The sequence below is a fragment of the Crinia signifera genome, chromosome 2 (assembly GCF_055691185.1).
Source record: "Crinia signifera chromosome 2, ASM5569118v1, whole genome shotgun sequence".
Taxonomy (NCBI): domain Eukaryota; kingdom Metazoa; phylum Chordata; class Amphibia; order Anura; family Myobatrachidae; genus Crinia; species Crinia signifera.
In genome coordinates, this window is record NC_139218.1 from 154,664,307 (window position 1) to 154,679,176 (window position 14,870).

At 42.4% G+C, this 14,870-nt stretch overlaps 1 protein-coding gene across 1 annotated transcript in view; it reads right to left on the bottom strand.

The window, feature by feature from the left end:
• The window catches only part of LOC146058914 (myosin-binding protein H-like), a 144,221-nt gene that overhangs the window by 30,231 nt on the left and 99,120 nt on the right, over window positions 1-14,870 (bottom strand). Inside the window, exons 5-6 of the mRNA XM_083171115.1 lie at window positions 9,565-9,760; window positions 8,814-8,953 (exon numbers count right to left, since the gene is read on the bottom strand). Coding sequence (XP_083027241.1) covers window positions 8,814-8,953; window positions 9,565-9,760 — 336 coding nt within the window. The remainder of the gene's footprint in view (window positions 1-8,813; window positions 8,954-9,564; window positions 9,761-14,870) is intronic.

The following is a 14,870-nucleotide window of genomic DNA, read 5'->3' on the forward strand; positions in this document are numbered from 1 at the left end:
TCAGATGATGCGAGTGGCCAAACTTATCAGTGACCCTGTAAGGGCCTCTGAGCGTCTGGATCATCTCATCATCAAATTTATCACCCGTGGCTATGATGCATCATTGCTGCAGAGGCAGAAGTCCAAGGTGATGTCCATGAATAGATCAGAGTTACTCCAAACTAAAGAAAAAAGCTCTGCAGACATCTTACCTTGGACTTCAACTTATTCTGTCGTCAGCCCTGTCCTCCACTATGCTTCCAAGGCCTTGTGGCCAATTGTTAAAAGTGACCCTGACTTGCCTGTCTTCCAAAGTGTACGTCCAGTAGCAACCTTTAAAAGAGGACAGAATCTTAAGGATCGTTTAATGAAGACCAATGTTACTGGTCTAGACTGTCCTAGAGCCCCTAATGTACATGTGAAGCCTCCTGGCTGCTATAGTTGCTTTAATTGTGCCACATGAAGGTACTTTGTTGTCCTGCAAGAGTTTTAAACATCCGCATGGCAGCAAGGAGTATACCATTCACTCCCTATTGACATGTAAAATGTATTTTGTGGTCTATATTATTATTTGTCCTTGCGGATATTACTATGTGGGCCAAACCACTAGGACATACCGTGAGCGCATGGCGCAGCACAGGTCTGCTATTGATCTGTCACTGTCTGGGCGTGACATAGATCAACCTGTGGCGCGTCACTTCAAAGCGATGGGTCACCCCTTGTCCTCATTAAAATACCTCATTATTGATCAGGTGCAGGATTCCCCTAGAGGAGGGGATAGAGCGAAGCGTCTCTTACTTTTGGAATCCAGGTGGATTTACCGCCTGGATACCATTTATCCCAAAGGATTAAATGATAAGATTAATTGGAATGCGCTTATGTAAATGAGAATTCTGCTGTTGTACATGTATTTGTATTTCTTTGTAAACAAAATTTCTCATTGTTTTTGTTTATGCTGATGGGTATATTTGTGTATTGTGTCCATGATCCTCCACAGGCTGGTGTGAGTGTGGCTTGGTGTGGGTACACACTGACTGGGTTGCACTCACCGCAGAATACGGGCTATAGGTGGTTGCTTAGCAACACTTGAGCCTGTCAGAAGCGGGGACGTGCGTTTACACTCGCCGCAGATTTCAGGCTATATGTGGTCGCTTGCGGCACTTGAGCCTGCCTGAAGCGGTGTTGTGTGCCTAGTTAGTGCAGATGACCTGCCATATGCCATACTACACCGGTCTCCCGCATCGGCGCTGTAGTGAGAGTGGATGCGCCTGATGCGGATGTCCCAGGTAATGGCTGCCGTAGAACGCAAGCTCAGTGGTTGCTTGGCAACTCTGAAGCTCTGCGTTCCCGGATGTGCATTGCCTGATGACAACTTCTGGTCAGCGCGGTCCGCCCGAACCCAGCGTGGAGACATGGTAAGTGTCACTTGGTGGGGTATTTAAATGTTGTTTGTTGCATTGGTTATTTGCTGTAGGATTGGTTATTTGCTGTAAGGGGGTGACACCACGAAAGCTTGGCATATATGTAATACACATCCTTTTTGTTTCATCACTTTGCCTCCTGAGTGCCATTATTTGGATCTGGTATATATACATATATATACACATATACACACACACACATGTATATTTATACATACATATATGTACATACAGGGGCATCAACAGCAGTGTAGACCCCTGGGCATAGCAATGTATTGGGGCCCCTACCGATCCTCCAGTGGTACGGGTGGGGGTGCTATGAATGGAAGCTTTGATGTCCCGCCGGTGGTAGGGGGTATTATATCAACCGCTCAGCATGTAGGGCCTGGATCACTAATTTCCACTAATTACCCCTTTACTGCACAGATATTGGGAGATGAGGTGGGAGATCAGGGAGGTAAATGTGTGGCTTAAGGATTGGTGTAGGAAAGAGGGATTCGTGTTCATGGAACACTGGGCGAACTTCTCGGTCAGGCGCCATCTTTTTTGCCGTGATGGATTGCACCTGAACGAGGAGGGGGCTGCGATGCTGGGGGGAAGGATGGTTAGAGGGTTGGAGGAGATTTTAAACTAGGCGACGGGGGGGGGGGGGGGGGTGGTTGGGTTTAGCAAGACATTATGGGACCATCAGGGAGAGAAGCCGGACTGGGATCAGGAATCATATGGGGGAAGGAGATGGGGGGGGGGGGGGGGGGCAGAGACATAGACAAAGTCCTGGGACATAACAAGGGTATAATCGGGGGTAACTCTCAGGGTGCATCAGGAATGTCATGTAATAAAATGTTATGTTGTAACAGTCACGTTACCCCATTACAGTTCTTAGGTACAGATGATCTTAGTATACGGGAAGGACAGAGGAAGAATTCCCAGAACTATAAATATGGCAGGCAGTGTGCATGGTGGGGAGGCCTGTAGAGAGTCTATTGAAGGGGAGAGGGGAAAGAGGAAGCTAGTAAAGAATTCAAATGGGTCCTGGGGTGAAACTAATCACAATATTAGAGCCATATCTAAAAATTAACATAAATTAAAATGCTTACTGGCTAATTCAAGAAGCTTAGTGAGTAAAATCAGGGAGCTAGAAACGGTGATCAGTAGGGACGACTACGACATCATTGGTATTACAGAAACATGGTGTAATGAGTCGCATGACTGGGCATTAAACATGGAGGGATATACACTCTACAGGAAAGACAGGGAAAATAGAAGGGGCGGGGGTGTGTGCATATATGTAAATAATAACTTAACATCATGTGAGAAAAATATGAGTACAGACCTGGAAGAAGACAACTCGGAGACAGTGTGGGCAGAGATAACCGACAATAATAAAAAAAAAAAAAAAAAAAATGATAATAGGGGTATGCTATAGACCACCAAATATAAACGAAAGGAAAGAGTCTCTTCTTTTAAACCAAATCAAACAATCATCAAATCAGGGTCAGGTATTAATTATGGGGGATTTTAATTTACCTGACATTAATTGGGAAAACGAAACAGGTAAATAAGCAAGAAGCAATGAGTTCTTAAGCTTATTAAAGACCAAAAAACAATTATTCATTCAGAACCCAAATTAGGATAAGCATATATTTATTTAAAAATACAATTTATCATACTAATAAAAGGAAAAACATTCTCCTAGACATACATAACATACAACATGTAACATATAATATAATAGGCGAAGCTGATAATAGCTTTAAGTGTCTGTATACTGATGAAGCCGCTGATCTACTAAACAGGCGGAGAAACGCGTATTGGGAGCCTCGCAAAACAGCCCGGAAACAGCCCAGCCCAGCGCCGCACCACACCGACACACAGCTCATACTGTGCAGCAGGTCAGATCCATTGGACGGACACCACCTGGAGCCGGTCCCTTTGAAAAAAGGTTGACCACCCAAAGGATTACAAATATACTCCTGGCTCAGATAAAGGGAGGAAGTCCAATAGGACATTACAGCAAAAACCTGTGAGATCCATCTCTTATATATACGGCCCTTGGGACTGGTAACTATTAAAGCCTCTTTACTTGAAAATACCTCTATGACATGATGAACAGTCATTCCATAACTTAAGCCTCAGTATACAGACACTTAAAGCTATTATCAGCTTCGCCTATTATATTATATGTTACATGTTGTATGTTATGTAAGTCTAGGAGAATGTTTTTCCTTTTATTAGTATGATGAATTGTATTTTTAAATAAATATATGCTTATCCTAATTTGGGTTCTGAATGAATAATTGTTTTTTGGCTAAGCAGCGCCACCTAGGGACACCAGCCTATAGCTGGATACCTGTTATATATATATCTGCATCGTGAGAGGTACACAATTCCTCTGAAATAGGAGGCTGCAGCATGGTCAAAAGAGAGAATATTATCCTTACTAATCTACTGTAGAAACCAGCGCTTTTGGGTGACCCTAGTGGCCACATACGTATTATTAAAGACCAGTTTATTACACAAACGGTAGAAACTCCAACTTGTGATGAGGCACTCTTGGACTTAGTATTAACAAATAACACAGACTTAGTTTCAAACACAAAAGTAATTGAACAATTAGGGAACAGTGATCACAATATGGTTTCACTGGAAATCAACTTTAGTAAATTACATCAAAAAGGATCTGCAAAAATACTAAACTTCAGAAAAGCGAATTATTCAGGGAAGCCCTAACAGGAATTGGGTGGGAAACGGTTATGAAGGGAAAAAATGCAGAGGAAATGTGGGATACTCTAAAAAAGGTGCTTGATTCACTAACTATTGAATACATTCCTAAAGTAACTAAAGGTAAATTCAACAAAAAAAAAAGCCACCATGGTTGGACAAAAAAGTAAGGTCAGCTATCAACAATAAAACCAGAGCATTTACATTCTCTAAAAATAACTTGAATGAGGAGACATTCGCAAAATACAAAGAATCAAACAAAACTTGTAAAGGGGTAATCAAAGCAGCTAACAGATTATATGAAGAGCGCATAGCCACTGAAAGCAAAACCAACCCAAAGAAGTTTTTTAAATACATAAATAGTAAACGTTTAATTAAGGAAAACATAAGGCCCACTAACTGATACTAGTGGAAAAAGTGTTACTGAGGACAAGGGAAAAGCACTGTTAAATGAGTTCTTCTCATCAGTATTTACTAAGGGAGAGCAGACTGTGGAACGAACATTTACCACAAACGGGACAAATAAGCCAGATCTCATTGTGGATTTCATGCCGAAGGAAATAATACTGAGGCTAAGCAAACTCAAAACAAATAAATCACCAGGGCCAGATGGGATTCATCCGAGGGTATTAATGGAATTAAGGGATGAACTAGCTACCCCCCTACATTATATCTTTAGCAAGTCACTATCGTCAAGTATAGTACCAAAAGATTGGAGAATAGCAGAGGTAGTGCCAATAATCAAAAAAGGAAGATCCCGCTAATTACAGACCCGTTAGTTTAACATCAATTGTGGGTAAACTATTTGAAGGATTTTTAAGGGATGGTATCCAGGAATATTTAGACCATCACCATCTACTGAGTACTAACCAACATGGGTTCATGAAAAATCGTTCATGCCAAACTAATCTACTAGGGTTCTATGAAGAGGTTAGCAAAAACCTCAATAATGGAAATGCTGTAGATGTGATTTTCCGAGATTTCGCTAAAGCATTTGATACTGTCCCACACAAGAGATGAATTAATAAAATGGAGAACCTAGGATTGGGTGAAAATATCTGCAGATGGGTAGGGAATTGGCTATGTAATAGAGAACAAAGAGTGGTTGTGAATGGTGCCGTATCAGATACGATACCGGTACTAAGTGGAGTTCCCCAGGGTTCGGTTTTGGGGCCCATTTTGTTTAACATTTTTATTAACGATATTGGGATAGGGTTACTCAGCAATGTATCCATCTTTGCGGACGATACAAAACTTAGCAAAGTCATCAAATCATCAGAAGATGTCACCATGCTTCAAAATGATCTTGCAATTCTAGATGAGTGGGCAAAAAAATGGAAGATGAGGTTCAATGTAGATAAATGTAAGGTTATGCACCTTGGGAGACACAACCAGTGTGCAAGTTACAACCTTAGCGGAGAGGAAATGGGTGATTCCATACTTGAAAAGGATCTAGGAGTCCAAATAGACAGCAAACTGGGATGTAGTGCCCATTGTAATGTAGCTACAAAAAAGGCCAACAAAATTCTGTCATGTATTAAGAGGGGAATGGAAACTAGGGACTCAAGGGTAATTATGCCACTGTATAAAGTATTGGTGTGACCTCACCTCGAGTACGGAGTGCAGTTCTGGGCCCCACACTATAAAAAGGACATCATAGAATTAGAAAAAGTCCAAAGGCGAGCAACAAAGCTTATTTGGGGAATGGAGAATTTAAGCTACGGGGAGAGATTAAGCAATTTGGGACTATTTACAATGGAAAAGAGACATTTAAGGGGGGACATGCTCAACATGTACAAGTATATCAAGGGCCAATATAAGGAACTGTCACACACCCTCTTTTCTACTAGAAAGGAATCTAGGACACGAGGGCATGAGTATAGATTAGAAGAAAAAAGATTTCATTCAGCTAGTAGAAAGAATTTCTTTACGGTCAGAACAGTCAAACTCTGGAACTCTCTTCCCAGAGAGGTGGTAACGGCTGGCTCATTAAATGCGTTCAAGGCAAAGTTGGACAAACATTTACTGGAGAAAAACATCCATGGGTACAAATAAGAAATATAATCTGTCTGTAAAATATCAGAACCTCCCAAATCAGCAATGGATATCTATACCAGGTTGAACTAGATGGACGCAAGTCTTTTTTCAGCCTTACCTACTATGTAACTTTGGGGCAGATGTACTAACCAGCGTTAAGTGCTTAAGTAGCACTTAACGCTAGTAAAAGGACTTTTTTACGTTTTGATGGAATGTATGAAAGGGGCTTTTAACGTCCCCCTGAGGCAGCCAAGTGCTTAAGTAGCACTTAACGCTAGTAAAAGGACTTTTTTACGTTTTGATGGAATGTATGAAAGGGGCTTTTAACGTCCCCCCGAGGCAGCCCTGAACTTAACGTTTAACTTTATAAGCAGGGGGACAGGGATGAATGCTGCGGGCATGGGGGTAGGGGAAGCGGCTACAGCAGCCGGGAGGAACGGGGGACGGCTGCCGGGGCGGAGGGGAAGCAGCATATCCCGCAGGTCTTCTGCTCCAGAGGGAAGGAAGGGGACCTGCGGTGGCTTCATCAGTGGGACCTGCGGCGATGTGTATTAACACGGCGGGGTCCCTGCACTGCATTGGAACTAACTAGCGCTATCCCCCGGGCGGCCCTGCGGCTATCCCCCGGGGTCCCTGCGGCAATGTGTATTAACACGGCGGGGTCCCTGCACTGCATTGGAACTAACTAGCGCTATCCCCCGGGCGGCGCCGCGGGAAGCGCAGCTGGGTTTGAAAACACTTGCCGCAAGATGATTGGCTTGAGATTCAGCCAATCATCTTGTGGCAAGTGGTTTCAAACCCAGCTTCGCTTCCCGCGCCGCCGCCTGGGGGGTAGCGCTAGTTAGTTCCAATGCAGTGCAGGGACCCTGCCGAGTTAATACACATCGCCGCAGGGACCCCCTCTGACCGCGGCTTCCACACATTGCCGCACGGATTCCCTGCCAGCTCCAATAGCTGGTGGGGTGATTTTTAACTTTCATTTTTTATTCTGTTTAATTAAAGATTAATTATGCCGCCTACCAGGGGGACGGGGAAGCTGCTGCCGGGAGGAGGGGGAGGTGCGGCCAGAGGCGTTATCTTGCAGACGCAAAAAAAAAAACCGACAGAAAAAAAGGTGAGTTAACGATTAGCGTTACTCACTAACTTAAACATAATACATTAGGGTGAAAACTGTCCCTGCTCCTGAGCGTTATGCCAGGAGAAGTGGGAAACGTTAAAATACTAACGTTAAGGGAAGCATGATACATCTGCCCCAAAGTAACTATGAGAAGGGGGCATTGGGCTGAATGAAGGGGCCCTGATACATAACTTCCAGGGTGTTAGAGGATGTTTAATATGCAGAGGAGGGGTGTATATTGGAGTGTGCTTATTATTCATAATTTTCTGGTGGAAGGACAGCTTGCTTGACTGCAGATATCTCCAGTTTCCGTAGATTTCTTAGATTGTAATGGAATTAAAAACTAGAGTATCCCACCTACCAAATGGTACTGGGGACTAGGGGATCAGAGTTCAAGAGGCAGAGCAATCTGCCAACGAGTATATAAAACTACATACCAGGTGTGTGGAGCTGGAGCAGTAACCAGCTGCTGGAAGGCTGATATCTCTGGTTCTGGGAACAATAGAGACAAGCTACTAGTGTCCATCAAAGGGGGAGAGTCCCAGCTTTTTACCCTCAGAAAAACTCTAAGTCAGAAAGAACCTGAAATATCTGACTGGGAAGAGCAATTAACAGGCTTGGATGGGGACCACTGTTTGAAGTCAGATATCTCCGGTTCCCAAGGGCCGATCTTTAAAAATTCTTGTACCCATGGAAAAAGGGGACCCTCAGCTTTCAGCCTAGGGCCCTTAGACTCCTGGGGGGGGGGGGGGGGTTCTGGGTACTCAGAAAGCCCCCCTGCATTTGCCACTGAGCACTCGGTACTCAGTGAACAGTGAGACGTGCTAAATGTTTACATTCAACCCTTCTTACTCCGAAAGGCACTACTGACCTAGCAGTCAATTAGGAGCTTTAGGAAACTTCATGGTACCGGGTGCTTTTTTTTTTTTGCCAAGTACAGCATAGTAAATGCTGAAAATACGAATATGCATTAAATGAGCGTATTTTTTAATATGAATACGCCTATTTTATGCATATTTTTATTAGTGTATTCCCCCGCTCTCTCTTGCCCTGGAGTTAAATTAGATATGTTTACTACACAGTGTATTGTGAATTTGTCCCCTTTATCTAATTACAAAAAAATCCTTTTCCAATATTAAGTATCAGTTTGCACTATTCTGCATATTTAGGCACAATTCTTTTCAGTGCATAGCAATTATTTATTCCGGGATTCCAGTTGTCTGAACATCCTGACAGTTGGAATCCCAGCCATTTTGCCCTGCTCGACAGGTATTTGACAGACAGAATTCAATGTTCTCCCTGTTGACTGTCGAAAAGTGAGTGTGCCGGCGAAAACGGCTGTGGATTGCCGAGATCCGCCCGTTAATTCGACAATTCGCGGCCATTTCTGACTGATTTAAAAGTCGGATCTGTTTTGTCGAATTCCACCTTCAAAGCTGTCGGAAACACAAGCATTCAATTAACCCCCTTAAAGCTTTAATGGTACTGCTGAGTAATGTTTTTCCCCATGTTACCTTTATTTTTTACCAGGTACTTACACCAGTTTTCTTATCTGATTTCTGCACTGTATAACCGGTAATATCTGAGTTTCCATCATCCAGTGGTGGAGTCCACTCAATAGCTGCATTAAAACCCCAGGAGTCCACCAATTTAATACTTTTGGGAGGCCCAGGTCGTTCTTAAAAGAAACAAAGAAAGGCAACGTTATTATAGTTTCCAATATCAATAACAGATATTTCAATCTTTAATTGCTTAAAATTATTAGAGGTTTACGAAGATGGGAGTTCTATTGAAGATGGAATGTTGCCAAATTGGATTCTTTCTATTATCTTCTAGAATTTGCAGCCTTGCGAGTCCACCAATGCACAGTCTCAGACTCTGAATCAGGAAGTAGAGTGAGAGTGTAAGCCAGGCATGTCCAAACTATGGCCCTCCAGCTGTTGTAAAATTACAAGTACCATCATGCTTTGCCACAGTTTAGCTATTAGGGAATGCTGAAACTATGGCAAGGCATGCTGGGAAGTGTAGTTTCACAGCAGCTCGAGGGCCACAGTTTGGACATGCCTGGTGTATGCTTACCAAAGTTTTCACTGCTTTAATCAAATTGTATTTGTAATAAAGTGGGCTACAGTTCATTCACTCCATTACTTTTTCTATTATATGTCACTTGAAATTTTTACTCTTCCCTCAACTAAATATTAATGGGACAGTACTGAACAATATATTTTAGTTGAAATTACATTCTTTACAGTATCTGTCATTATGCAGGTTCTGTTTTCCAATTTTTACCTGCAATTTTTATCTCAATTGTGGCTTTGTCTTCTAACTCATCTATTTTCACTGTGAGTTCGTACGTTCCAGAATCTTTCCGCTCAGCTGTGCGAACAAAAAGAATTGTGTCGCTTTCTCCATTCCTAACACTGGCGTGCTTAGGATCCAAAGGTTGGCCATTTTTGGACCACTGAATTTGAGGCTTTGGCTTCCCCTGTTAGAAAAACATACATTTTATTCATGCAATGTTTAAAAAACTCTGTTGTCTAAAAAGAATAATGAACAGTTGTATTTTTCAGAAATAATTGTCCTTATCATTGGTGGCTCATACCTTTGTGGAGGAGGGGGTTATGTTGCCTGGTCCCAAAAAGAAGAGCCCATATTGTAGCATTCAGTAAAGAGTATGGGGCCCATTTATTAATTATCGCAATTATCGCATTTACAATGCAATCTGGCTGGAATGTTACCACCCAGGATGGCAAAGGAGACCATCCCTGCGACAAGCTCAGCTAGAAGCCGGGGGGTCTGCACATGCGTGGTTAGCGCTGACCCCCCGCCGACCACACTGCCCTGGCAGCAGTGTGATCTCATAGCCCTTAGTCTACAATGGGGTATCACCATCTCAGAATGGCGATAGCCCAGGGATGCGATTCATCGGGCAGCTTCGCATCCACCATATAAATTGATGGGTGAGGTGGCCGGCAGCAGTGCAGTGGGGATCGCAGAATGGATCAGAGATTCCTGCTGCAGTCCCCCTTTGGTAAATTCGGGGGATACTTAATATTTGCGACTAACCCCCGAAAACAAGTGTTTTGGGGGAATTTAGCCACAGATATTGTTTGATAAATGTGGCCCTTGGACATTAGAAGACACAGAGGTGCACTATAATATTAAGGGCAAACAAAAGGGATTTACCCTGATTTCTTGGTCACTTGAATTATATATTATATATTATATATTATAGAGCATCCTCTTCCAAAAAAAAAAACACTTTCAGGTGAAAACACACAATATTCACAATTGTGACCGTGAAAACGGGTCAGTTATAAGGGATTTTTTTCTCCCGCCAAAGTCAGTAACTTTGTACTAGGACAAGCGCATACTGTATTTTACTATGCTAAAGTATATTAATGAACCACTCTAAGATGTCCTGACATAATTTTAACTAGATTGGAGATTCTTCATATGATTCTTTATTTTCATCTAAACAGCAAAACTAGTGTCTTGCCAGAACAGAAGATATTGGGAGAAATTTACTAAGCAAAATACATCTAAAAAATTCATATTTGTATAGTAAAATACAAATTTTTTAGGCGTATACTTATTTTCAGGATTTACTATCATGAAAATACATAAATCCGTATTCATGGCACATTCGTATTTGTAAATACAAATAAGATTGGATACCCCATCAACAGAATACGACTAGGAATCACCATGGGAATGCCCAGCATCTTATGGGCGTCCCCATGAAAATGCTGGGCGTTCCCATGTCTATGAGAGTGGAACGATGTGTGCTGGGGGCGGGTGTATGACGTCATAGGACGTCAGAAGCTTGTCCTGTCTTCATCCTGGCACTCGCAAATAAAGAGGTAAGAGAGCAGAGCAGAAATAGTGGTCATCATTAGGAACTTGCAGAACAAAAATAAGCAAAATAAGCATTCGTAGTGCTGACAGGCTGCAAATATGAAATGGAGCACAGGCTAATTGTAATAGGGTATGAGTACAAAAAACTCAAACTATGGGCCTAATTCAGACTCATTTGCTGGGTGGGGAATTTGCAGCCCAAGCGATTATCCAACATCTGCACATGCACACAGTGCTAGTGCACTTGCCAGCCTTTGCTGGTGGCTCGCAGGGTGAATGACACCCTGCAGGCATTTGAGGGTGGTAATGCATCCTTTTCTGGTACCTCTGAAAATGCAGTCATTCCCCAGCTGTTGCAAGGGCCTTTGCAGCGCTTGAGAGAGCTTGAGAGATGAAGAAAAATTATTAGATGGCAAGGGATTCTATTAGTTGCCTAATAGGATTTTCCAACAACGCAACAATTTGAATACATATCACGTCAAGTTTTTTGTGCTTCTTCCTCGCTTTCCATATTTTTTGACCCTCATGCCCGATAGTCTTTATAATTGCAACCATATATTTTTGGTTTTATTTAAGTTAATGTCACAAACTTTTCCCACACCAGATCATGGCCGTTTTAACAGCATGGTAGGCGTCGGGCAAAGCAATGCAATTTGGGCTCCTCCACAACTATTCACAGGAAAAAATGTAAACAAAAATTATATGAGGCATGATAATGCTGGACTCTGAGGTGGATAGCACCAGACAGCATTCTCTACTGCCAATAATATCAAGAGGCAACAACTGAATCTGCCCCAGCTGAAATGCCCTCACAATTGGGGGCACTTAAGAAGCTGTCTATTGAGCCCATAAGTTAGTAGAGCCCTGGACCAGATTCTAGGAGAACTGTGATTTCAGAAGCATTGTCAGGGACTGTAAACATCCCAAGGATGATGAGACTTTCCAACATCTATATAAATACACCGTACCTCTTCAAAAAAGACTAACATTTCACATATTTTCTTGTGCATCTGATTTTTGGTCCTTGGTTTAAATTCCCTATCCATAGAAGTCTTTACTCTATTTTCAGATTCAGTTTAGCTGGTTTACTTGCTACCAGCTTTGTATTGTGCGAGAATTTCACTTCCTCACAGACACATTGCAAGTAACATCCTGATTGCATAAAGGTACTGCTTCACATACAATGCGGTGCTAAAGTTTAAGGCATGAAAAATGTTGCAATGTTATGCTTTCAAATATAGAAGTGTTAATAGTTTATTTTTATCAGTTAAAATTCAATGTGGATGAACAGATGATAAATCTAAATCAAATCAATATTTGGTGTGAACAATCTTTGCCTTCAAAACAGCATCAGTTCTTCTAGGTACACTTGCACAAAGTCAGGGATTTTGGAGAATTATAGTCTGGTGTATGATTAACCAATCATGCCAAACAAGCAATGATGATCAACATTTTCATTAACTGAAACAAAGACAGCTGTGTAGGAGGCTTAAAAATGGTCGAGAAACATCCAAACTCTGCTACAAAGTTGAGGTTGTGGAAGGCCGTTTCATATCACAAGACATACATCATGGTATGAGTGAGCCTAGCAATAAGACAAGGTGCATCAACAAGGTTTCTCCCACACAAAGACTTCAAAGCAGACTGGAGTTACAATATGTGCTCTTCAAGCTCATTTGACTATGCACAAGGAAATGTGAAATGCTGAGAACCGTAAATGCAGTGGTTTGCTAAGATCCAAGACACATGCTTACTTCTATGACAGAAACCACTGGGCTCCAGGTACAAACTTCTACTTTCTGAACAATTTTGTTTAGAAGTTATAATCACGGAAGAAATGCAGCCATAAAGCCAAACATTGAACATGGAAACAATGCAACTATGCATGAAAACATAGCAACTGGGGTACAATAAATATGGCGGCAGGTGCTGTGGACTGATGAGTTAAAATTTAAAATATTTGGCTGCAACAGAAGGCAAATATTTTTCTTCTGTTCATTCAATTTGCATTTTGTTAATTGCTAAAAATAAACTATTTTCAATTACTCTGTAGAATTTCCCCCACACCTTCCTAAATAATTTGCACAGTACTGTTCAGGAGTATTGTTCTGTACAAGACTGTCAGCATTAACTTTTGGTAAAATTCTGCTTTCCACCTCAAAATGGTATGATTAAGTCACATTCATGTACTTTGATCATTTGGCGACAACAGGGTCTAATCCTGGGAAGCAATCATTATCTCTGTAGGCTTTTGTATATCTTCTACTTTTGCCTCACAGGTAATACAGTTACCATCTGTACTTTTCAGTTGTTTATCACTGACTTTATGCACAGATTTTTTATCTGGAATTTTCAACCTTCGGGAAGACTTCACTCCGAACCTTTTTTGTGCCAAGGGCCATTTGTATTGGGAAAAAATCCTTAGGGGGCCATATGTAAAAATGTCTCTTACAAATTGTCCTGCTGCAGCTGTTCCACACTCCGGCGGCTGCCGCTGAATAGGACTGACAGTCTCTGGCTGCTGTTGGTTAAGAGGAATCTCGCGATAACTACCAACCTCTCGCGAGAATTCCCCTGTACTTGACTCCCTGCAAAGCTGCCAGTTGGGTGGGAGGGCCACTCAGACCGGCTACGGGGGCGCATACGGCCCCTGAGCCTGAGGTTCCCCACCCCTGCCTTAAGACATAATAGATATCATTCCAAGGTACCTTGTAATAAGTGGTTCACCTCATTCTAAAGCCACCTCTCTGAATGCTACAACACTGCTTCAGCTGGGGAGGAAATAAGAGGAGCTGCAATTTTACATTGATGCATCAGATGACAGAATGGCCAGGAACAACAGATTGAGAACCCCTTGCTGGGGTAGCAGACTGGAGTTTCTCCTTAGACCCAGTAGACTGAAGTTCCTCTGGACATACCAGACACGACCCTCATTTGACCAGGCAAAGGAAACCAAATCAGATTTGGAGACACTGGAGTCAGCCATCAGATACCCCCCTGTGGTTAAGATGTCGGCAACCCCTAGAATTGAAAACATTGGAAACCCTCTTGGGTCAAGAAATTGGATAGCCCCCGTGTAGTTTAGAGATCAGGTAACCCTCCTGGTCTCTCAGCCCAGCTCAGCACACAGCACTGAGCTGTAAAGAGATTATGTTGCAAATAGCAACCAATAATAATGGTGGCGGGTGGTGGAGGAGTGCGGGTATCTTTAATATTGGCTGTATTGTATGTATCTGTGTCTTTATGCTGCAGCTGTGTATATGGATGTGTGCACCTGCCGCGTGAATGTATGCTAATGTTTTTTGTGCATTTTAGTGTTTCCTATGTGTATGCATGTTATGTGTGTTTGTAAGTATACTGTTTATATATGCTACTGTATATGTGTGTGTGTGTGTGTGTCTGTATGTATGTATGTATCTATGTATGTATGTACAGATATACTGTATGTATATTCACCAACTACCAGTAGGTGACATGCTGTGAATTTAACGTGAAGAGTGGTAAACTTAATAAATATGCTCCCTCCTTTTCTTTGATAGTGTCAGCTATCCCCTAAGTAGAAAGCAGTGGCGTAACCATAGCCCCGCAGACCCCGCTGTGGCAGGGAGGCACTGAGTAAGTGTGGGTGCCGGTCTGCGTGGCAATAGTTACGCCGCTGCCGCATCTGTGGCCGGGACTCTCTCACTTGTGTGTGCGGTCTCAGCTTTCCGTCTCCTCCATACAGCAGACAGTTTTTC